General features: G+C 44.2%; 1 protein-coding gene across 1 annotated transcript in view; it reads left to right on the top strand.

Moving 5' to 3' along the window:
- cldn15b (claudin 15b) overlaps positions 1-13,531 on the top strand; it is a 129,313-nt gene extending 115,782 nt beyond the window's left edge. Inside the window, exons 2-5 of the mRNA XM_077206308.1 lie at positions 9,264-9,428; positions 12,423-12,504; positions 12,675-12,785; positions 13,070-13,531. Coding sequence (XP_077062423.1) covers positions 9,264-9,428; positions 12,423-12,504; positions 12,675-12,785; positions 13,070-13,190 — 479 coding nt within the window. The 3' untranslated portion in view covers positions 13,191-13,531. The remainder of the gene's footprint in view (positions 1-9,263; positions 9,429-12,422; positions 12,505-12,674; positions 12,786-13,069) is intronic.
- Positions 13,532-23,680: the final 10,149 nt, after the last annotated feature.

Below are 23,680 nucleotides of genomic sequence, written 5' to 3'. Positions count from 1 at the left end.
AATCACCAGCCTTACAAACATTTACCATGAATGTACTGTAGTAATTTACCATGGTTTGGGCAGAAATGTGGAATATTTATATTGAATACTATGTTATAGTCATTTATATTGCATTAGATTTATTAGGGGGCTAGAGAAATATATAATTAATTGTGTGTATATTTTTTACCTGTTCAGGCATTTTTTATACAGTGGGAGTGAGTGAGTAGCCATGCATGGTTTTACCTATGGTTACGAAGTCTCACTGTCAGAATATTTTAATTTAAGCCTATAATAATTATTAATAAAATAATTCTTACCAATAGCTATGATCTTGTATAATTCGTATATATTTGTACATAGCTGTAAAGTCATTTATTATGGTCAGATAAATCTGCATACTGTTGGGTACCACATTTCCAAGTAAAAACAATACTTTTATGATTACTTTAGCTTACTTATTGATACTGTTATGTTTCAATAAATAAGCTAAACCCATCGGCCCACCTCAACTTTTCGATTTAATAATCCGGCCCTCGAATGAAGCTAATTGAATAGCCCTGCCCTAGGACGATGATGTGGCTTGGAGAAGAGATGGGCCAAACACTTAAAATATCCGGGAGATATCTAGTATTCTGTGGCTTATAGTAAGTGGAATGGGTTTTATTAAATTTAGTTTACCTGCGTTGAATTGAGGCCACTCTGGTGGGAACCCGTGGCTCAGTCAACTCCTCCGACGGTTCTCGACACCTGACCGCGGTGTTCTCGGGCAACTCGTTGTCTCCCTGTACCTTGCTGCGCCCTCTCAAACAACCTGACTTTAAACACAACCGGCACCCCGAGGTGTGAACCGCCAGACGGCACGGCAAAGTGGATTTTCCCCAGAACCCTCAAAAAGAGTGGCCCCTCTTTAGGCCTTGGTTTAGGTAATTATTCCAAAATTGCCTTGTGTGTCGGCTGACGTGGTTGACGTTACCTTTTGGGGTGCCAAATTGCTGATGTCGCAGTTGCGTGCCGCAGCAATGGTACGGGATTCGGATGTGTCCGAAACTCACGCACGGCCAGCGTCAGTACCGCGGGTTGGGTAACCTTGCTTGCGGGATACCAATCAGAGAATGCCGCAACTCACCACGGTGCTCTAGTGAATGCCACCTATAAATACACAAAGGTTAAACAAGTGAAACTTAAAGTGGATTAAGGCTGGCTTGTTTAAACCAAATGGATTGATTTTTAATGTAGCAATAAGAGTCAAAGGTTTTACTAAATAATAATAAATAAAAGGAAATTATGATAATGATGGTATTTTATCAAAATAACCTAACCCTAAAAGAGAAAATAGAAAAAGAAAATCAGATGAAACACAGGAGGAGGCAGGATGTAGTAGCGTGTTGGTGACACCAGGGTGCGACACCAGGGTGCGACCAGTGGTGGTGCACCTGACTGAATAGACAAACTTAATTCAAATTAAATTCAAAGAAGTTTAAATCAAATTTAAATAAGCATGCAAGAAGAATTAAGGAAAATCAGAATAATATCCGATAACTACCAATGATAACGGTAAGGTATCATTAATAATTATGAAATAATCAAAAAAGAAAAGTAGAAATAAGCCAAGCAGGATGAAACCGCAGTAGTGGTATTTCACCACAACGGGGCGCACTTCCTCCCTGTGGGTAACTTTGATTGACCCAGACACTTTAATTTAAAGTTAAATTCAAAGTTGTTTGAACCAATTTTAAATAAGCGTGTAACAGAATTGAAGAATCAGGTTGATATCCTATAATAATTATGATAACAGTGAAGTGTCATCAATAATTATAAAATAATCAAAAGAGAAAAAGTAGAAATAAACCAATTCACAACAGAACTAAAGAGAGAGAGAAAAGTGAGCTGAGTGAACCGACTTAGCGGGAGGTGGCCACTAGGTGGCGGACTTCCTTCTAAGTGGGCTCTCGCTGGCTAGGCTGGGAATTTAATCTAAGTTTAAGAATTTAATCTTGTTTGACCAAGCTTAAAGTAAGTGTACCAGTCAAAAGCAGGAAAATTGTCTAACACAAAATAATATTCGCACGAGCAAAGCTGTAAATGCAAATAATTATTGAGAATTTAGACAGGCTAATTTACTAGTCACATGGAATTTAGTAGTAAGAGAGCATTATATGATAACGGCCACGAGAAGGCGCTATTGCGCTCATGCAGAATGACGTCAGAGGGTGGTAATTTTGAGAAATCTTAGACACTTGAGGCTGCCCTCTAGTGTATGTCAGCGGAATTACAACCACTCGATGTCAGTTCTGAGAGAGTGAAGTTTCACAATTCAGAAGATACAATTTCAAATCTCGGCGGATTTTTCGGTGCTATACTGCACAAAGGCAGGTTTTATGGGTAGGTTTCCACTACACATAAATATGGACACAGGAATTGTACTTCTGTTGTCCGGCTCTCGTAAACATTTAATCACAATAGCACTCTGATTTAAATGTCTTAGGTTTTCCATTGATTAGCTACGTCAATGTTAACCCAAGAGTTATCGTTTATCTAACGATTATAATATAAGATCAGACCTTTTAACTGTAGATGGAGAACATCGTCCATCCAGTTGTATTCACGCTCTGAAGAAGATTTCTTCGTTCTAACAGTCGGATTTGATAATATTTAAATGTACCCCTGCAAAGAGATCTCGTCGTCTTTACAGAACAATTTTAATACTATTAACTGCAGTTTACTTTATCAATTCAACAGTGATTAACTGTTAATCGTGCTGAACTGAGACCGGCTCTTGTGCCTTTAGTCAGCTCAGTCAGTGAGTTCGCTTGTGCGACTTCTCACTCCTCGAACGCGCGTACAATATTAATAACAATATACACATAGATTGAAACTGAATTGCTCATAAACAAGTTTAAAATGTGCTAAGCATTTTCTCCACCAAACTGTAACGAATTACCTGGGTCAGGCTTTGTATTCAAAAATTTGTAATTTTTCAATTAATAATTATTCATACGGGTGGACCCAGATAATCATACATGTTAAATCTCCCAAAAAGGGATAATATTTTCCTGCATCTGCATTCATATATGTACCTAGGCCATTAACCACAAAGGATTATAATTAATTGCATATGTAGAATATATTTTAAAGACAGGTTAAAATCAGCTCAATTGTATATTAATACTTAATCACAACGGATTATAATTAAATATTTAATATATCAATTATGTCTATCATAGATCTATCGTCAGGATAATCTTTAAGGGGATTCATTTATAATCGAATCATCTGTTTGTCCAGCAAACCTGATCTTTCGATCTTATCAAACCTCACCAAAATTATCCTACTTATAGACTTTCAAGAGATATTATCCCTGTGGCCACAAGGGACAACCTTCCTGGTCTATAACGATACTGTTTAAGTATCAATAAATGTTGTAAAGCACGTAGCTTTGGATCTTTATACATTAAAGGGACTTGTAGATGAGTGAAAGACAGAATCAATAAATGAATATAATGCATTTAATAAAGGCAAAGTTACATATACCGGTTATAACAAACAATAAATGTATTTACAAACATAATAAACAACAAATAACGATAAGGCATCGATGAACGAGAAATGCATAGAGACAAAGAGAGAGAGGAAATGTAGAGAGTTGCAGTTATGCAAGAGGGAGTTTAGAAAGACCCGAGGATCTTTCTAAATAGCAAATTCACATAGACAACGGAACTTTGAGAGTCAACAAGACTTCAACAAATCTTAAAAACGTGATCAAACACGGATACTTGCACTCTTTGTATGGCTTGTGAAGAAGCGTGTGTGTGTGTCTCTCGGTCAGGGGCGTCACGTGGTCACGTGCTCGTGTTTCTCCTTCAAAGCGAGCGCACGCTCGTTTAAAGGTCCCTTGTAGATGGATTTGCTGAAGAGATATGTCAAGCGGTGTTCTTTTCACTCGTCGATTGGAATTAAACACGGAGACTTATCTAAGACTGAAAAACACAAACTAAACTAGAAACAAATAAAAGAAAGGCGAAGAGCTTGCCCGGAGGCGAGACGTTACATTATGAACGAGGACAAGAGGGTAAGAGAGAGAGGAGGCAGGGGTGTCAGTTCTCTTAAAGGAACTGAAGTCCACACCTCTGTGGGGAGCCCTGACCAATGACATTCAACGAAACTTTGGCAGGCAGAATTTCTTTTGTCCTGTCACGTAGGTCATTTAGATGTTTTATGACAGTGACAGAAATGCATTAAATTTTACTCCAGAGATGATAAAACATAGTAAAATACATTTCAGCACAATATACGAAATGGATTCACCTGGGATAAACTGCGAGATTTACATTGGTACCAGACAACACATGAAAAAGCATAGGAATTACAAAGATACGGCTTGATACATAATTACACACGTTATAGTTAATTTGAAACTACAACAGCAATATATGTATTCCCATCTGACTTGGGCATGCCGACACACATAAAAACCTATCAAATATATTTCGGTAAAGTCTTTATATGATGAAAGTTTCATGTGTGTGTGTGTGTGTGTGTGTTAGTGTGTGTGTGTGTGTGTCTTCACCCTGAGTTCTTCCTTGCCAAAAAGGGGGGGATAGTTGGGTGATAACACATCTCTGTGGAGCTCGGTGTCTTGTTGTCTGTTGGACCTCTGGGTGCCATAAAGTTGTCACCCAAATCGTCTATTGCAGACTGGCCGGAGCCTAATGCATAATTTGCCTTCATGAGTTCAGAGGTTAAAAGCTTTGTGATTTCAGAAGGAATGTGCATTTATATGCGTTCAGATGAACGACCCATGATTTAGCCAGATACCCTACAACTAAATGGAATGATAGTAAATAAAGATTCAAAACAGAAAGCAATACAGAGCTTACAGACGCAAACCACTCAGCAGCAAACCACTTAACAGACCTTAACCAACAAAACCAAAAGAAAAAGAAGGGTTACATATCCCAAAAAGGAAAAAAAGGGGGGGAGGAAAGAGCAGTGGCAAGTAAACTGGAAATCCAATGCTCTAATGGGTTGAACAGCAATACAACGCCATTTTCAATTGTCACTAACATGCGTCCACCAGCCCCACGACCAACAAGGAGATCTAATCAGCCTAAAACAAAAACCTCTAACTCAATATACAGCACCCGCACACAAGCGTGGGAAAAACAGCCCTCTTCGAAATCTCAAACGGTGAACAAAACCTGTAGACCACGCCAACAACTGCTCTTCCCGGTCTTGTAAAGCACACAGAAATCTAATCGCGTGCACACCTTCACCCACAGTGTGCTCTTGGAGGGGGCATATCCCTTTCACCTCGCTACAATCAGCTGCTATGCTTCGCACCCCACACCCTCCCTGACCACACATTCATCAACATCTACATCAGCCCCCCTCCCCCACTTTGGATTTGTGAAGAGGACGCCACCCTGTCCAAACTCCTGTGCTGACCAGCTGGCCCTCATCTTCTTACGGATCTCAGCAGATCTTTCAACAGATAACTGGATCTTTGCGAAAACCCTTTCTGCTCCACCATAATCGAACATGCTCAAATCAGTGGAGATGATAGTGGACTTCAGGAGGAACACCCCAGCACTCCCCCTACTCACCATCATGAACAGCAATGTAGCCGCCGTGGAGTTCTTCAAGTTGCTGGGGTCTACCATCTCTCAGAACCTGAAGTCGGACAATCACATTGTGAAAAAGTCCCAGCAGAGGTTCTACTTCCTTCGCTAGCTGAAGAAGTTCAACTTACCACAGGTGCTACTGATGCAGTTCTACTCAGCCATCAATGTCCATCAGCCATCTGTCCTCTGCACTTCAATAACTGGTTTGGTTTAGCTACTAAAATCAGACATCAGAAGACTACAAAGGATGGTTCGGACTGCTGAGAGGATTATTGTGTCACGGTGGGACCGGGAATAATTCCGTGGATTCAAGTGCAGATCAAGAAGTGTTTTAATAGGACAAAACATAAAATAAACAAACCAAAACTAAATCCAAAAACAGACAAGGCAATCCAAAAACAGACAAGGCAGGGCAGGAACAGGTACAGCATACAAAACGCGTAACAAATACAACGAACGAGCACAGGACAGCAAACACAGGAAGACTAAATAGGGAGGCAAACAAAGGAGGGTAACGAGACAGACGACCCATCGGGCGGCCAGGGCGAAGCAGACGACCCATCGGGCGGCCAGGGCGAAGCAGACGACCCATCGGGCGGCCAGGGCGAAGCAGACGACCCACCGGGCGGCCAGGGCGAAGCAGACGACCCACCGGGCGGCCAGGGCGAAGCAGACGACCCATCGGGCGGCCAGGGCGAAGCAGACGACCCATCGGGCGGCCAGGGCGAAGCAGACGACCCATCGGGCGGCCAGGGCGGTGACGACCCATCGGGCGGCCAGGGCGGTGACGACCCCTCGGGCGGCCAGGGCGGTGACGACCCCTCGGGCGGCCAGGGCGGTGACGACCCCTCGGGCGGCCAGGGCGGTGACGACCCCTCGGGCGGCCAGGGCGGTGACGACCCCTCGGGCGGCCAGGGCGGTGACGACCCCTCGGGCGGCCAGGGCGGTGACGACCCCTCGGGCAGCCAGGGCGGTGACGACCAGGGTGAGGGCGACCATGGCACAGGAACAGCAACAGACACCGGCTGATGAACAGATACCGGCTCAGGAACAGACTGAGGGAACGGCTCAGGAACAGACACCGGCTCAGGAACAGACACCGGCTCAGGAACAGACTGAGGGAACGGCTCAGGAACAGACACCGGCTCAGGAACAGACACCGGCTCAGGAACAGACTGAGGGAACGGCTCAGGAACAGACACCGGCTCAGGAACAGACACCGGCTCAGGAACAGACACCGGCTCAGGAACAGACACCGGCTCAGGAACAGACACCGGCTCAGGAACAGACACCGGCTCAGGAACAGACACCGGCTCAGGAACAGACACCGGCTCAGGAACAGACACCGGCTCAGGAACAGACACCGGCTCAGGAACAGACACCGGCTCAGGAACAGACACCAAAACTGTAACAGCCACAAGAACAGACACAAACACAGAAACAAACACTGGCTCTGGCGCTGGAACAGGCACTGGCTCTGGAACAGGCATTGGCTCCAGCTCTGGAACGGGCACTGGCTCGGCCTCCGGCTCTGGAACGGGCACTGGCTCTGCCTCCGGCTCAGGACCACGCACTGGCTCTGCCTCCGGCTCAGGAACATGCACTGGCTCTGCCTCCGGCTCAGGAACACGCACTGGCTCTGCCTCCGGCTCAGGAACACGCACTGGCTCTGCCTCAGGCTCAGGAACACGCACTGGCTCTGCCTCCGGCTCTGGAACACGCACTGGCTCTGCCTCCGGCTCTGGAACAGCAGACACGGGCATGTCCAGGATCCGAGCCAGACGCTCCAGATAGTCTGAAACTGCCTTGGCGGCCACACAAATGGGCATTTCCGGATCTGTCTCAGACTGGGCAGACGTGACGTGCTCAGTCTCTCGCTGGGCAGACGGGACGTGAACAGTCTCTCGCTGGGCAGACGGGACGTGAACAGTCTCTGGCTGGGCAGACGGGACGTGAACCGTCTCTCGCTGGGCAGACGGGACGTGAACCGTCTCTCGCTGGGCAGACGGGACGTGAACCGTCTCTCGCTGGGCAGACGGGACGTGAACCGTCTCTCGCTGGGCAGACGGGACGTGAACCGTCTCTCGCTGGGCAGACGGGACGTGAACCATCTCTCGCTGGGCAGACGGGACGTGAACAGTCTCTCGCTGGGCAGACGGGACGTGAACAGTCTCTCGCTGGGCAGACGGGACGTGAACAGTCTCTCGCTGGGCAGACGGGACGTGAACAGTCTCTCGCTGGGCAGAGGTGACGTGAACAATCTCCGACTGGGCAGCCGGAACGTGAACAGTCTCTGACTGGGCAGACGCTGGTCTCTTTCTCCTCCTCCGTCTTTTCTGATGGATGTGTGCAGACTCGAGGCTGGCTAAAACCATCGATGAAGTCCCCCTGCTTGACGGATCCAGAGATGATGACTTCATTCCTGATGAGACCCGTGAGGAAGACTCTGCTGCCCTCCTGTCCTCATTCCTTTGAGCGCACATGGAGAGGTACTTAAACAAAGAAATCCCATTCTCTCTCTCCTCAGGAGAGAGTTCGCTCCGCTGAATCCACATGGGCTCGTTCGTTCTGTCACGGTGGGACCGGGAATAATTCCGTGGATTCAAGTGCAGATCAAGAAGTGTTTTAATAGGACAAAACATAAAATAAACAAACCAAAACTAAATCCAAAAACAGACAAGGCAATCCAAAAACAGACAAGGCAGGGCAGGAACAGGTACAGCATACAAAACGCGTAACAAATACAACGAACGAGCACAGGGCAGCAAACACAGGAAGACTAAATAGGGAGGCAAACAAAGGAGGGTAACGAGACAGACAGGTGGAGCAATTAAACCAATAATCAGATAACAAGGGAGAGGGATTAAACAATGACAAGAGCACATGGCTCAAAATAACAAAACACCCATGTGCATAACAAGACAGGACAGACATGTGACATATTGGTGCTCCCCTGCCCACCCTCCATGAACTGCATACATCCAAAGTAAAAAAAAAAAAGGCTAAGAAAAATCACTCTGGATCTCTCACTTCCAAGCCAACTTCTCTGAACTTTTGACGTCTGGCCAGAGCTACAGAGCACTGAGCACCAGAACAGCTAAGCACAATTAAAGTTTCTTCCCCCAGGCAATCTACTTCATGAACAGCTAAATGTTCTCCCCACTGTGCAATAATAACCATGTACAATACCAATAAATGTATTTAACATTACCCCACCTCTACTTATTCCACTCACTGTTAATTGAGCAATTCATTTGTGACTGTATTTGTTAATCTTTGTTAACGTTAGTAAATAAAAATGCAACTGTTAATTGTTTGTTCATGTTACTTCACAGTGCATTAACTAATGTTAACAAATACAACTTTGGATTTTAATAATGTATTAGTAAATGTTGAAATTAACATGAATAAAGATTAATAAATGCTGTAGAAGTGGAGTTCATGTTAACTGATGTAGTTAACATGAAGCTAATGAAACCTAATTGTAAAGTGTTACCTTTAAATCTATTCTATTCTGTTTGTATATAGCACATCTGTACATATTAATGTCTATTTTTTATGTATATACATATTTTATCTTATTCACATATCTTTATTTTTTTATTTTACTATCTGTGTACAGCTGTCAGACTTGTAACTGTTCCTTCTCTGTTTTCTCAGGTTTAATCCAAGCATGCCGTGCATTAATGATCACATCCATTGTGCTAGGCGCATTCGGGCTAGTGGCAACTCTAGTGGGTATGCAGTGTTCCAAGATAGGAGGGGAGAATTACATAATGAAGGGTCGTATCGCTGGGGCTGGAGGCGTATTCTTCATACTTCAAGGTAAGATTGTCACCAAGTCCTTTACTGTCTTACCACATGTCATATACAGTAAAGGAAATCAGGGTAAAGTTAAAGGGAGAGTTCACCCAAAAATGAAAATTAGCCCATGATTTACTCACCCTGAAGTCATCTTAGGTGTAAATCACATTCTTCTTTCAGACAAATACAATCGGAGTTGTATTTCAAAAATGTCCTGGCTCTTCCAAGCCTTTTAATGGGAGTCAATGGGTATATTTTATTTTGGAAGTCTATAAAATTACATTCGTCCATGAAAAAATATACATATTTAAAAATTTATCGACTAAAATAACTAGCTTCCTGCAGACGGCCGTATGCATTGATTCATGGCGAAAGACTAACTCTTGAACTTGACGCACAAGGTAGTGACAAACGCGGTTGCCCAGCCCTGTTTGTTTCAACCGCGAGAGGCATCAAACCTTACGTTACACCTACATCCTACATCATACATCCTCAAGTGTTACTCTTTTGCCGTAAGTCAACTTGAGCACGGCCGTCTGCCGGAAGCTAGTTATTTTTGTCGAATAAAGTTTTAAATATGGATATTTTTCTTACACGAACTCATCACTTCACTTTAGAAGGCCTGTATTAACCCGCCAGAGCCGTGTCGAGCACTTTTATCATGAATGGATGCGCTTCGATGGACTTCCAAAATAATATACCCATTATAAAGCTTGGAAGAGTCAGGATATTTTTTATATAACTTCGATTGTATTCGTCTGAAAGACGAATGTCATTGTAGAGAGGTTCATTGTGTGTGGGTGTAAGAAGAAGAAGACAGGGTCGGCGGGACTGGGACTCGCACTTTATTTACAGTTAAATCAAAAGAAAACAAAAGCTGCACTCATGCGCCTTCACCGTAGTCAAGACTACAGCAAGCTTTATAAATCACTCTTTCCGCTGTACCAGCTCTCGCTGTATGTCTCCAGCTCTCTCAGTCCAGTCAGACGAATAATCTTCCCATTACAGCAACACTCAGTCCATTTGATGCAAAATCTTCCTGATGTGTCACTTCTCAATGCGTCTCGCGTGCGAGTCCCGAGCCCTTCTCTCTCACCCGCTCTCTCATCCTCAGCAGCTTATATGCGGTCTCTCCACGCCAATCACTGCAATCAGACAGGTTTTCATCATCTGCACTTGACCTACTTACTCACCGCACAGCTCGCTGATTCCTCTCTCGCTACAGACTTCGCGAAACCACGCCCCCCTCACCACAGTCACATACACCTAGGATGCCTTCAGGGTGAGTAAATCATGGGCTAATTATAATATTTGGGTGAACTATCCCTTTAAGTTTTGGTTTCGGTTTCATTTTCCTGGACTTTTAATTTGTTTCCTGTTTTTCTTTTATGTTCCCATGCTGTCTAGAATGTTTTAATTTGTTTCCATAGCAATTTATTGTTTGATTTGCTTCACCTGTTCATTATTGTTTAGCTCTTTTGCTACCCTGTTTATAGCTCTCAGTTTGAGTTGTTCTTGGTCTGTTCTTGGCTATGTTTAGGGTCGATTCTCCTGCATTCAGAAATCTCCAGTGCTCCTGCATATTTTTTTATTTGGTTTATTGTTAAATAAAGTGACTGCTGTGTATAGATCCTGCCTTACTACTCCTTGCTGCAACTAACTGTGAAAGTCAGGGCTAGTTATCATAATTTTTACTTCAACCAGATGGAACTGGATAATATTCTTTTTGTTCCAAACCAATCTGACTTCTGACCTATAATGCTGCCTGAATCATAATCATACACTGTTCGTTCATTGGCCAGAGGAGAACTGGCCCCCCGACTGAGCCTGGGTTCTCCCTAGGGTTTTTTCTCCATTCTGCCACCTGATGGAGTTTTGGTTCCTTGCCACTGTCACCTTTTTCCATCTTTGTTACCATTGGCTTGGCTTGCTTAGTTGGCGACATTTAATTTAACATTTAATTTAATATTCAATTATAATATTGATCTGCCTGCATTGACACTATTATACAAGAACTGAACTGAGCTGGACGATGACATCACGGTTTACTCCAGAGCAGCTATATATATAAATTAACTAAATTAAAAACTTTTTTTTAAAACAAAAATTAAACATCATTGAACTTAAGCTGGACTGATGCTATTTTCTTCTGGAAACAAATTTTTTTGTATTGTTTTCCTGTTCCTGTTTCCTGTTGTTTTGTATTGGTTTCCTCCGTGGAGCTGCTTTGAAACAATCTGTATTGTAAAAAGCACTATATAAATAAATCCTCTATAAAACAGTTGACAACTGACCAACCAAACAACGGACCAACCTTTCCCTGACCAAACATTGATGTAAATTTCAATTTTCAATAACCCTCTTGGTTAAAATCTACCTTCACAATTTTATTGAGTCTTGCATGTCAGTTTTCCTTTATTGTGTTTACCCAACACAATCTAATCAAGAACTAATCAAACAACAACTTTGGAGATTAGAATTCTCAATAGAAGTTCTCATTTACGCTCTGCATGATAACTGTCAATGTTGTTTTACAAAAATAGCTGGTTAACACTTTACAAATAGATTCAATTTGATAACTTTAGTTAATCATTAGCTATCATCATCAGCTAACAATAAACAATCTTTTTTATATTGGATTTATTACGCTATTTATAAGGGTAATCTATAAATATACAATTCATTGTTAGTTATTTTTTGTTCATAATAAATGAATTTATACAAATTGCAATGTTAAAAATATATTGGTATATGTAGAAAATAACATTAACCAAGATTAGTAAATACTGCATAAGCATAGTTCATGATAGACAATGCATTAATGTTAATGAATTAAACATTGTAAGTGTTAATAGGAACTATTAAGATTATGCTTTCACAACATAAATGTCTTCAAAATAACGTTTGATTGACTGTCTTGGTAAGGAGAAGCATAGGTAATTTAAACATTTGTAATTAATTAATTAATTAATTAATTAATTAATTAATTAATTTCAATTAATTTTCATGTTTCAGGTCTGTGCACGATGATTGCAGTGTCTTGGTATGCTTTCAATATCACTCAGGAATTCTTTGACCCACTTTATCCAGGAATAAAGTAAGTGGAAAGAAGCTATTAGAGAAAATATTTGGAGTTAAGCAATAATTAAGCAATATAGCGTGAGTAAGATCACTTGTACAAACATGTTTATGATTATGTTTCAGACAATATTGGCCTGTCTTGGAATGCGTCTACTGTGTAATGTTAGATGTGTCCTGTGTGTTTAGGTATGAAATCGGAGAAGGGCTGTACATTGGTTGGAGTTCAGCCATAATGGCTTTATGTGGCGGCAGCTGTTTACTGTTTTCCTGTGGACTGTGCAGCCGAGAGGAAAAAAAGTGAGTTTAGTATGCAACACATGCCCTTTTAAAATGACACTTAATTCACTAACCATTTCAGCTAACAGTAACCTGCCAGACACATTTTCGGGACAGTGTTTAAATGAGAGGTGACATTAGTTTAGGGCCGTCCCAAGCCTGAGTTAGAGAAGGCGGGCCCCCTTGGTCGGTCTGTTTCGGGCCCTAAAGCGCGGGACCAGTTGCTCCGCCCTATGGACGGCCCTGCATCAGTTGTTTTAAAAAAGTATTTGTGCTAAATTTCTATTTCTATTTTGTTTGCTCAGATCACATCTTCAGAACTTCAGATCATACTCCTACCAGCCTCAATCCAGACATATGGTTCAAACTGCCTCTACAATATCCCATGTCCCTTTCAGCCAATATAGACTCAATGCATATGTTTAATGCTGGAAACACACTACACACACTACTTTTCAAAGTCATTGGAACGCTGTTCTTCTCAGACTACATGACTATCTGGGGTACCATTTAGGTGCTATTGTGTGTACAATACATGACAGATTGGCGACAGGTGGTCACGCATTACACAACTTTTTAATACAAAGAATCGCCGACATCTATCACTGGTCTCTGTCTAAACAACCAAACACACTCGAGAAGTGATACAGGAAATAACACAAGATCAAGCATGATACAGGAGTTCTTGCGTGAGTATTTCTTCCTGTTAAAAATGGTAGCCCGCAAGAAGCTTTGATACAAGTTGTCTGTGCGCTGATTAGCAGCAATATATATATATATATAAAGGAGAGAACTGTTGGTTGCAGAACCAATGACCCTCCCCCTTGCCCTGTATCTTGGCAGTAGGTTGTTGCTAAAATTGTGCAGTGTGTAGCTGGCATAAGGAAGGTAATAAATACATGGGATCAACAAAGTCAAGTTACAGACATCACAAAACACATAGAACACAATGCAATACCTTTTTTTTTCTATGCAGTATGGTCAGAATCTGCTGTAAAGCAGATATGTCACATTTCTAATGCAAACAGTCTTTCTTATGCAAACAGTCAAACAGTTTACTGGAGAACGGAGCCATGTACAGTGGATATAACAAGTCTACACCCTTGTTAAAATGGTTAATTTTTGTGATGTAAAAATCTACTCTTCTTTGCAAAAACGTTTCAGATGCAAGGACATCACCAGCACACAGCCCTCTTCATGTCCCCCCACAGATTTTCTATAGAATACAGGTCTGGACTCTGGTTAGGCCATTCCACATCAATCTTTCTTTGGTGAAGCCATTCTTTTGTTAATTTAAATGCGTTTGGAATCATTGTTATGCTGAAAGGTGGAAGTTCTCTTAATTTTCTGCTTTATAGCAGACTCCAGAAGGTTCTGTACCAAAATCGGCTGGAACTTGGAGCTATTTAAGATTCCCTCCATCTTCACTAAAGCCTGTGGGTGCTTCTAATTTCTTATTTGTGCATCACCATTTCCTTTCCTCGCATCTCAGCTCCACCCCCTGTAGGATGCAAGGGAAGGCTGCAAGAAAAGAAAATTAGGATGGAGGAATTGAAGGAAAGCTTATTTGAATATTGGAGTATTCTTGATCACTAAAGAGTCACTTTAAAGCGTCATCAGCTGTGCTCAAAAGATCTGCCCTTATGTTATAATAATAAGCATAATATGTTTAATTTATATTGCGCCTTTCCCAAGCACAAGGACGCTTCACAATAACAGTAAAGAACAAACAGTCAGTTTATACATAATAAATGGACAGTAGACATTTGCCCAGTCCAAGACATGAGCGATTGCAGTTGCATATTGCATTCCAATCAAATACAAACAGACACTATGACAGAAACAAAAAACAACACTATTAACAGACAGCATAGAAGGTGGGCAGATAAAGCAAAGGCCAGATGCAAAAGAATAATGGTATGTAAGGATACATTATGACTGTAATACAGAGTTATGGAAAATGTTTAGGAAAAACATGTCATGATCGATAACACTGGTTAAACATATAGGTTTTGAGATTAGATTTAAATTCATGCAGTGTGGTTGTTGTCCTAAGACCCAGGGGAAGAGAGTTCTATTAGGGGCTATAACGGAGAAAGACCTGCCACCCATAGATGATAGAAGAAATCTCAGCTCACAGTGGTTCACAGACAGAAGAACAGAGAAGTTGAGAGGGAAAATAAGGAGAAAGTAAGTCAGAGAGATAGGAAGGAGCAAGACCATTGAGTGACTTAAATGTAAGCAGAATAATTTTGTAAGTAATACGAGAAGACACAGGTAGCCAGTGGAGCTTAAACAGAATAGGAGTGATATGAGCAGATCGTTTAGTGTAAGTTAGCAATCTTGCGGCAGAGTTTTGAATATATTGCAAACGCGAGATAGATATCGCAAACGCGATTTAGTTTAGCGATTTAGCTGGTAGTCCAGAAAAAAGAAAATTACAATAATCGTGTCGAGATGAGATATACATGCATTTACCAGTGATTCAGACTTTTGGGCAGACGTAGGGATAGAGTTTGGCAATACGGCGAAGTAAAAAAAAATGCAGCTTTACAGAGTTGACTAATATAAGCGCTGAAGGCCAGTGAAGAGTTTAGAATGATATCCAAGTTTTTGACAGTGGGAGATGGAATAATTGATGTAGCTTCAAGGTCAAGTTGTTAAAGTCAAGTCAAGTCACCTTCATTATATAGAGCGCTTTTAACAATATGGGCTGTTTCAAAGCAGTTTTACAGTGATAATAGGAAATTAAAATAACATAGATTGTTTTGGCTTTACAACAGCTCTAGAATAAAGTTATTGTCCAGCTAAAGTTAGTTTTGATCGATTAATTTCGTTGCAAAGATCATTAGTTATTAACTTAGGGGCCGCTTACACGACACCATTCTTATAGAAAACATACTCGGTTACTAACGTAACCTCGGTTCTCTTTAGAGAGGGAACGAGTACTGCGTAAAAGCTTACGCTATGGGGAAAACCTCTTTTCCACAAGATATTGAAGCCAAAAATTATCCTTAATTTTGAATTAATGTAAAACGCTGTGCGGCAGCATGCAGACATAGGCAAGACGGCTCGCGCGCCTATTGGCTGCCCTGCAGCAACAGCAGCAGCCTATCGAGAGAGGCCCTGCGTAACGTGATACCCAATGGGGGCGCTTCGCGCCCATTTCGTCACGTCCCGCCAGAATAGGCGTGGCCTTGACCTATAAACACGTTCGACAGGCTGATACAAACTGGTTTTCATCACTGAAGTGAACCAGCGCTGTTGTATGCACGGCAAGATACGCAGTACTCGTTCCCTCTCTAGAGAGAACCGAGGTTACGTTAGTAACCGAGTACGTTCTCTTACGAGAGTATCTCTCGTACTGCGTAATATCTTACGCTATGGGGAACACAATGTAACACGCCGTGCGTACTGGGATCCGACACCAAAGTCCCAAGTGCAGTAGCTCGGGGCCCATATAGTGCATAATCACCGTAGACTCACAGAGAGTCGGAGAAGAGAGGCTACAAGCATCATTCCCCATGAAATAGCATCCCACAGGAGCTAGTTATGTTAACAGTGTTGCACGCAGACAGGGTGAACATGTTCAGCCTGAACTGGGTATAAGTACGGGTTATTCAACACCCATGGAGCTGTTCTGTCGATCAGTGAGCGATGCACAAGCAAAACTCAGCATTCTGCCCGGCGCAGCGGGACAGATAGTACTGAATTCTAGACCGACAGCAGCCTGGCCTGCAAGGTGGGAACCTCTAGGTTATAAAACCTTATAAATGTAGACGGCGAGGCCCAGCCTGCCACCATACAGATATCCTGCAAGGAAATCCCGCTAGACCACACCCACGACGAGGCAACACCTCTCGTGGAGTGCGCTTTCACACCCAAAGGACACTGCAGGCCCTTAGAAGTGTAAGCCAGCGCTACGGCATCGACTATCCATCTGGATAGGCTCTGTTTTGATGCGGTCAGTCCTTTGGAGCGTCCCCCGGACAAACAAAGAGCTGCTCGGTCTCTCTGAAGACAGACGAGCGGGATACATAAGCTTTCAGTGCCCTGACAGGGCAAAGGATACTCGCATCCTCCTTCTCATCATGAACCGGGAGGGCGCACAGGGAAATAACCTGGGCCCTGAACGGTGTGTTGAGGGATTTGGGAACGTACCCATGCCTTGGTTTGAGTATGACTTTTGAGTCATTAGGCCCAAACTCCATACATGACGCGCTTACTGAGAGCGCTTGTAAGTCCACTATGCGCTTCACTGAAGCGAGAGCCAAAAGAAACACCGTTTTGAAAGACAGATGTTTCATGTCTGACAAATGGATTGGCTCAAATGAGGCACCTTTTATGGCTTCCAAAACCGTAGAAAAGTCCCACACAGGGACTGAGGGGGGTCTGGGAGGATTCAGCCTCCGATTTCCCCTGAGGAATCGCACGACCAGGTCGTTTTTCCCCACTGACTGGCCAGACGTCGGTTTTAGAAACAAGTCCCACACAGGGACTGAGGGGGGTCTGGGAAGATTCAGCCTCCGAGCTCCCCTGAGGAATCGCACGACCAGGTCGTTTTTCCCCACTGACTGGCCAGACGTCGGTTTTAGAAACACCACTATGGCCACCACGTATACTTTGAGCGTGGATGGGGTCCTGCCCTTATCCAACAGCTCCTGAAGGAAGGAGAGCACTTCCGTGACCCCGCAGTCTACGGGTCAAAAGCCCTGAGCTTGACACCAGGCAGAGAACACTGAGCATTTCGAGGAATAGAGCCGTCTAGTAGACGGGGCTCTAGCCTGCGTGATCGTGTTTAACACTCCCTCCGGGAGGTTAGCGGGTACCCGTTGATGGCCCATGCATATAGGGACCATAATTCCGGGCGAGGATGCCAAATCGAGCCCTTTGCCTGAAAGAGGAGGTCTCTCCTCACTGGTATAGGCCACAGGGAGTGCTGGTCAGCCGCATTAGGACTGGAAACCAAATCTGTTTCGTCCAGAGCGGAGCCACGAGCAGTACTGGGCATCCGTTTTCCCTGATTCGTTCCAGCACTTGAGGCAGGAGCGAGACGGGGGGAAAAGCATAGAGGGGGCAGCGGGGCCATACGTGGGCCACCGCATCCCTTCTCTTGGAGAAAAGTTCAGACAGTAGCGTTCTCTTGGGACGCGAACAGGTCCACTTGCACTCTGCCGAATGTCTCCCACAGCAGTTGGATCGTCTGCGGGTGCAGCGACCATTCCCCTGCTTGGACATTGTTTCTGGACAGACTGTCTGGCCCCAGATTCAGGCGACCAGGCACATGCGCTGCTTTCAGTGAAAACAGGTTGTGCTGAGCCCAGACCAGGAGGCGTTCCGTCAGCCTTTAAAGGTTTCGGGACCTGACGCCGCCCTGGCGATTTATGTATCCCACTACTGACATGTTGTGGACCAAGACGTGGTAGCCTTTTAACTAGGGACAAAAGCGCCGTAGCGCATTGTCGACTGCCAACACTTCTAGACAGTTTATGTGTAGAAGCTTCTCCCGTTCTGACCACTGGCCAAAGAACGGTCTGTCCTCGAGCAGCGTTACCCATCCCGAGATGGAGGCACACCACCTTCACACTCGAGGGAGTCCCCAAACTCACGCCTGACTGATACCAGTCGGCTATTTTCCAAGGTTCCAGAGCCGAAACGCATTCGATGTCGACCTTGAGGCGAAACAGACGAGAGGTCCATGCCCGGGGTGGAACTCGCGCTTTCAGCCATAACTGCAGTGGGCGGATGCGAAGCAGGCCCAGCTGAAGTACAGAAGATGCTGAGGCCATGAGGCCCAGCATTTTCTGAAACCTTTTGAGCGGGACTATAGAGCTGCGGCGGAAGGATTTCGCGGCGCGCTGAATGTCCAGTCCGCGCTCCGGCGACGGACATGCTGTCATAGACAGCGAGTCCAGCACTGTTCCCAGTTTCTGGCTGGGAAACAGCGAACTCTTCACCCAATTTACTGTGAGACCCAGATTCTCGAGATGCTCGAGTAATGTGGTTCTGTGTTCTATGAGCTCTAAGTGTGATCGAGCTAGAATCAGCCAATCGTCCAAGTAGTTCAAGACTCACATGCCCTGAAGTCTCAGGGGTGCGAGAGCCGCGTCCATGCACTTCGTAAATGTACGGGGTGCTAGGGACAGGCCGAACGGCAGGACTGTGTATTGATATGCCTGGCCCTCGAAGGCGAATCTCAAGAATTGTCTGTGACGTGACGCTATTTGTATTTGGAAATAGATCTATTGACATAAACCAGTGTCCCTGGCGAACTTGCGCGAGAATTTTCCTGGTTGTCAGCATTCTGAACTGGCGTTTCACAAGCGCTCTGTTTAGCTGCCGTAGATCTAGAATGGGTCTGAGACCCCCGTCTTTTTTCGGTACCAGAAAATATCTGCTGTATAGCCCCCCTTCGCTCTGAGATAAAGGTTCTATGGCCCATTTGCTCAGTAGTTTCGCTATTTCGGCTCGAAGTAGATGAGATACTTCGTTGTTTACCGTGGTTTCGACTTACGCCGTGTAACGGCGGGGACGTCGAGCGAACTGCAGCAAATAGCCTCTTTTTATAGTGTTCAACGCCCAGCCTGATACCCCGGGAAGCTTTGCCCACGCATCTGAGCGAAGAGCTAGAGGTAGAATGAAATCCGGGCTCTGGCCGCGGCATAGCGGCGGCCGCAGAGCTTCGGTGTGCTGAAACATAAACACAGTGTTTACAGTGTGCGAGGCGGGGTGCGCGCCGATCACGGCGGGCAGCCTGGTCGCGCTCAATTTCTCTATGATAGATTGTGGAGAGAGAGCGAGCGGGACAAACCCCGTGGGGTTGAGCGTGTCTGTGAGGGAATGTGGGCACGGGACAGCAGGCACACTCACTGCACTGAGAACACCGTCGGCTTGTGCTGACTCAATGTGTGTTGGTTTCGTTTTTACAGAAACCGTTGGACACGCATTGTGTAGTGTTTGTGGGCACTGTGTCGTGGGCACCTTCACTACATTTTTTTTTTTTGCACAATCAACAAGAGTCGATTTTATTTGTGCTAGCCCTGAACTGTGGCGGGCTGTGTCTGTGTGTGGGAATGGGCACTGAGATGTGGGCATTCTTACAACTCTCATAACACCACCGGCCGTGGCCGGAATTCCAGAAAATACACTCTTTTTGGGATTTATCTGGGTCGCCGTAAAAATGCCGTTTGTGTGCAGGCAAGCGGGCTGTGGTACCGGCTTGTTTACTAAAAAATAAACTGGAACAGTCCCATTGTTTGGAACTGAACGAGCGAGAAGTTTCGGTGGAGTCTGGCCGTGGCGAGACTTAAACACCGTGGGCCTTAGCTGACTGTATGTGTGTTGGTCTCTTTTACAGAAAATGTGGCACATGCAGTGTGTAGTGTTTGTGGGCACTGGGTTGTGGGCACTACATTCACTACATTTAATGCACAATTGACATGAGTCAATCTCATTTGTGCGAGCCCTGCACTGTGGCGGGCTGTGTTTGTATGTAGAAATGAACACTGGGCTGTGGGCATAACACCATCGGCTGTGGCCGGAATACCAGAAAATACACTGCTTGTATGATTTTTCTGGGTCGCCGTGGAAACGGTATTTGTGTGCAGGCAAGCGGGCCATGGTACCGGCTTGTTTACTGCAAAATACACTGGAACAGTCGCATTTTCTTGGAACTGAACGAGCGGATAAGAGAGCGTCATCACAGTTTGGTGTCTGTCGGTGTTTGTTTGCAGGCGTGCGTGTTATACAACAGGCTCATTGCTGCAATATTGACATTTCCAGCCGCTCAAACTAAGAGGAGCTGAGAAATGTTTGAGAAATGGAGATTGGTCCGGCCTTGGCGGGAATAAAATACATTCTTATCTCATTTCGCCGGTGACGCACGCCCACGGGGGGCGTCGAGCAGATAAGAGAGCGTCATCACGTTTCTGTGTGTGTCGGCGTTTGTTTGCAGGCGTGCGTGTTATACAACAGGCTCACTGCTGCAATATTGACATTTTCAGCCGCTCAAACAAAGAGGAGCTGAGAAATGTTTGAGACATGGAGATTGGTCCGGCCTCGGCGGGACTCAAACACACTCTTTCCTCATTTCGCCGGTGATGCACGCCCACGGGGGGCGGGGGCGGGGTAGCTTTCTTATAACGTAAAGCAAGCTAGCCGCGGTTTGGATGCTTGCCTGTTTCCCTGACGACTCGCGGGTAGAAGGGGGGGAGGTCCACAGAGCTCGCCCAATCCTCACTGTCCGACGCCAGGATAGAGCAGCTGGCCTTCTCTACAGATGCAGCTATCTCGTCATCATAATGGCGGAGGCGGTGGCGCGCGGCGGCCGTTGTCCGTCAGTGAGCGACTCGATTGAAGCAGGTGAAGCTGGTTGGCGAACCGGCGAGCTTTCACGGGCTGGAGAAGGCTCGGGGACCCGCTGAGTACGGCGCTTTACGGCGCGACACTACAGCGGGCGGGAGTGCAGACTCAGAGAAAAAATGCCAGGCGTGTCCTCAGAGTCACCATGGCAATAGCTCGCTCAGCGAGCGCGAGGGCTGCATGATCCTTACCCAGGCGGGAAACGCAGATGAAATGGCGGTTCCCGTCGCTGAGTGCGGCTCGGCACGAGCCACAGGAACGAAGCATCTTTAAAAAGATGCTGCTCTTTTAGATAAAGAGAGAGATAGAGAGAGTGTGAGTCGCGACGGCGAACACACAATCTCAGCAGAGTAAAAGGATATTGACGCCGGAAAGCGTAGCAGGTACGGCGGCTGAAGGCGGCGAGGTGAAGGCCAGCGGCTTCAGACTCGAAGGCTCGTCCCGCTGAAGGCTTACTATCAGACGGCGCGGCTTCTCACTCCGGATCCAGCGATGCAGTAGTGCTTCGCTGAAGAGATGAAAATCTGTTTTTATAGGCCAAGGCTATTCTGGCGGGACGTGACGAAATGGGCGCGAAGCGCCCCCATTGGGTATCACGTCACGCAGGGCCTCTCTGCTGCTGTTGCCGCCAATAAGCCAGGGCAGCCAATAAGCGTGCGAGCCGTCTTGCCTATGTCTGCATGCTGCCGCACAGCATTTTACATTAATTCAAAATTAAGGATAATTTTTGGCTTCAATATCTCGTGGAAAAGAGGTTTTCCCCATAGCATAAGATATTACGCAGTACAAGAGATACTCTCGTAAGAGAACCCTTAAAGCGCTCCGGCCCGCTCATTCGCACAACAGTGCCTGGTGGCTCGAGAACACAAACCTTGAAATAGGTTCCAAGGTGCAAGCCTTGAAGAAAATATAGCCTATATATAATATATATATATATATATATATATATATTAATAAATAATAAAGATAAAGCAAGATGCCCTGTTGATATATGGTTTATTTAAACTGCAAAGGTAAAAAATAAATTAAAATTATTGTGACAGATGTGAAGGGGGAGGAGAATGTATACGTGCGTCAGGTTTATCGACAAGAAAGAGTTCTGTATAGGAAACACCTGTGCATCCTCGCTCATAGCTCCTCTGGAAGCTTACTCACTCCTCGTTCATCGCCTCCTCGTGGTGCAATTAGAGAATTGAGATGTCCTTTAATATCGCTGAATTCGATTGGTTTTCGTGGTCACAGGCTGGAGGGCAGAGGAGCAAGGAAACAAGGAAGCATCAATTTGAGTACTAAGAAGTACCCACCAGTTCCAGCTGAAGAAAGGAAATCAGCTCAAAAGCATGATGTTGCCACCACCATGCTTCTCTGTGGGTATAGTGTTATTTTGCTGATGTGATGTTATTTTTGCACCATTTGCAATTATTTTATTTTATTTGGCCAACAACAACAACAAAAAATCCAATCTTGGTCTCATCTAACCTTAATAAATTTTTCCAAATAGTTTTGGGAGACTGGAAATGTGCTTTTAAAGGCTTGGACGATATTTTTTGTCAGAAAAAGGCGTGCGTCTTACCACCCTGCCCCAGAGTCCATACAGATACTGGAGTTAGCAAGCAACTATTTTTTTACATTGCTGTAGGCCTCTTGACAGGCTTCATGACCACTTTTCTCTTTGTCTTATCAATTTTAGAAGGAAGCCCTGTTCTTAATAATATCACTGTTGTGCCCTACTTATTCCACTTGTTGATGATTGTTTTCATTGTGTTCCATGGTATATCTATTCTAATGCCTTGGAATCATTTGAGCGATGCTTTGTAAGCTCTTTGTGGCGCATGGCTCTTGTTGCAGCATGCAACCAAGAACATGTCAGAATAATCTTACAAGAACTGCTGAGATTTATTTGAAGTCACTTCAGGTGAAGACAGGTGTGTATTATTTAACATGAGCTTGATGATTAGTTAATTCTAAAGACAGACACATACACAATTATAAAATTATGTGCACACAAATGAAGTTAGGTTGGTGTTTATTTTTATCTGAAATATTATGTTTTTCAGCAGTATTGCAAAGTCTGTAATTTTTATATTAAATGCATAAAGGTTTTGATGTGATTTATCTTGATGTAAACCAGGTGTGCACTTTTTATATCCACTGCAAACTAAAGTTATAATTGTATATTTGGTCAATGATAAAAGTATTTGCATGCAGTAAATAATTGTTGTGTACAAGAATTTACAAGAAAAGAACAGTGAGATTTTGATAATACTAAAATATACTGTATATCTTTTCATTTTACATTAACTTGACAATTATATTAGATAACTAAATAACCAAGATGTTCTATATCCATAGATTAGTTAATATGTTGTTACAAATAGATATGAATTCAGTACAAAACTAAACATGTCCTTTTAATTTTGTAATGGATTATATATATATATATTAATATATATATATATAATTATTTGCACTCTTATAATTTTTGCACAGTTGAAAGATGCCATTTTGTTTATATATGTGCAATAATCATCAACATGTTAAATAATGAAGTCTGT

The sequence above is a fragment of the Siphateles boraxobius genome, unplaced genomic scaffold (genome assembly GCF_051911475.1).
Source record: "Siphateles boraxobius isolate OS27281-9 unplaced genomic scaffold, OSU_SipBor_1 56, whole genome shotgun sequence".
In the NCBI taxonomy this organism is placed as follows: Eukaryota; Metazoa; Chordata; class Actinopteri; order Cypriniformes; family Leuciscidae; genus Siphateles; species Siphateles boraxobius.
This window is presented reverse-complemented; position numbering and strand designations above follow the sequence as displayed.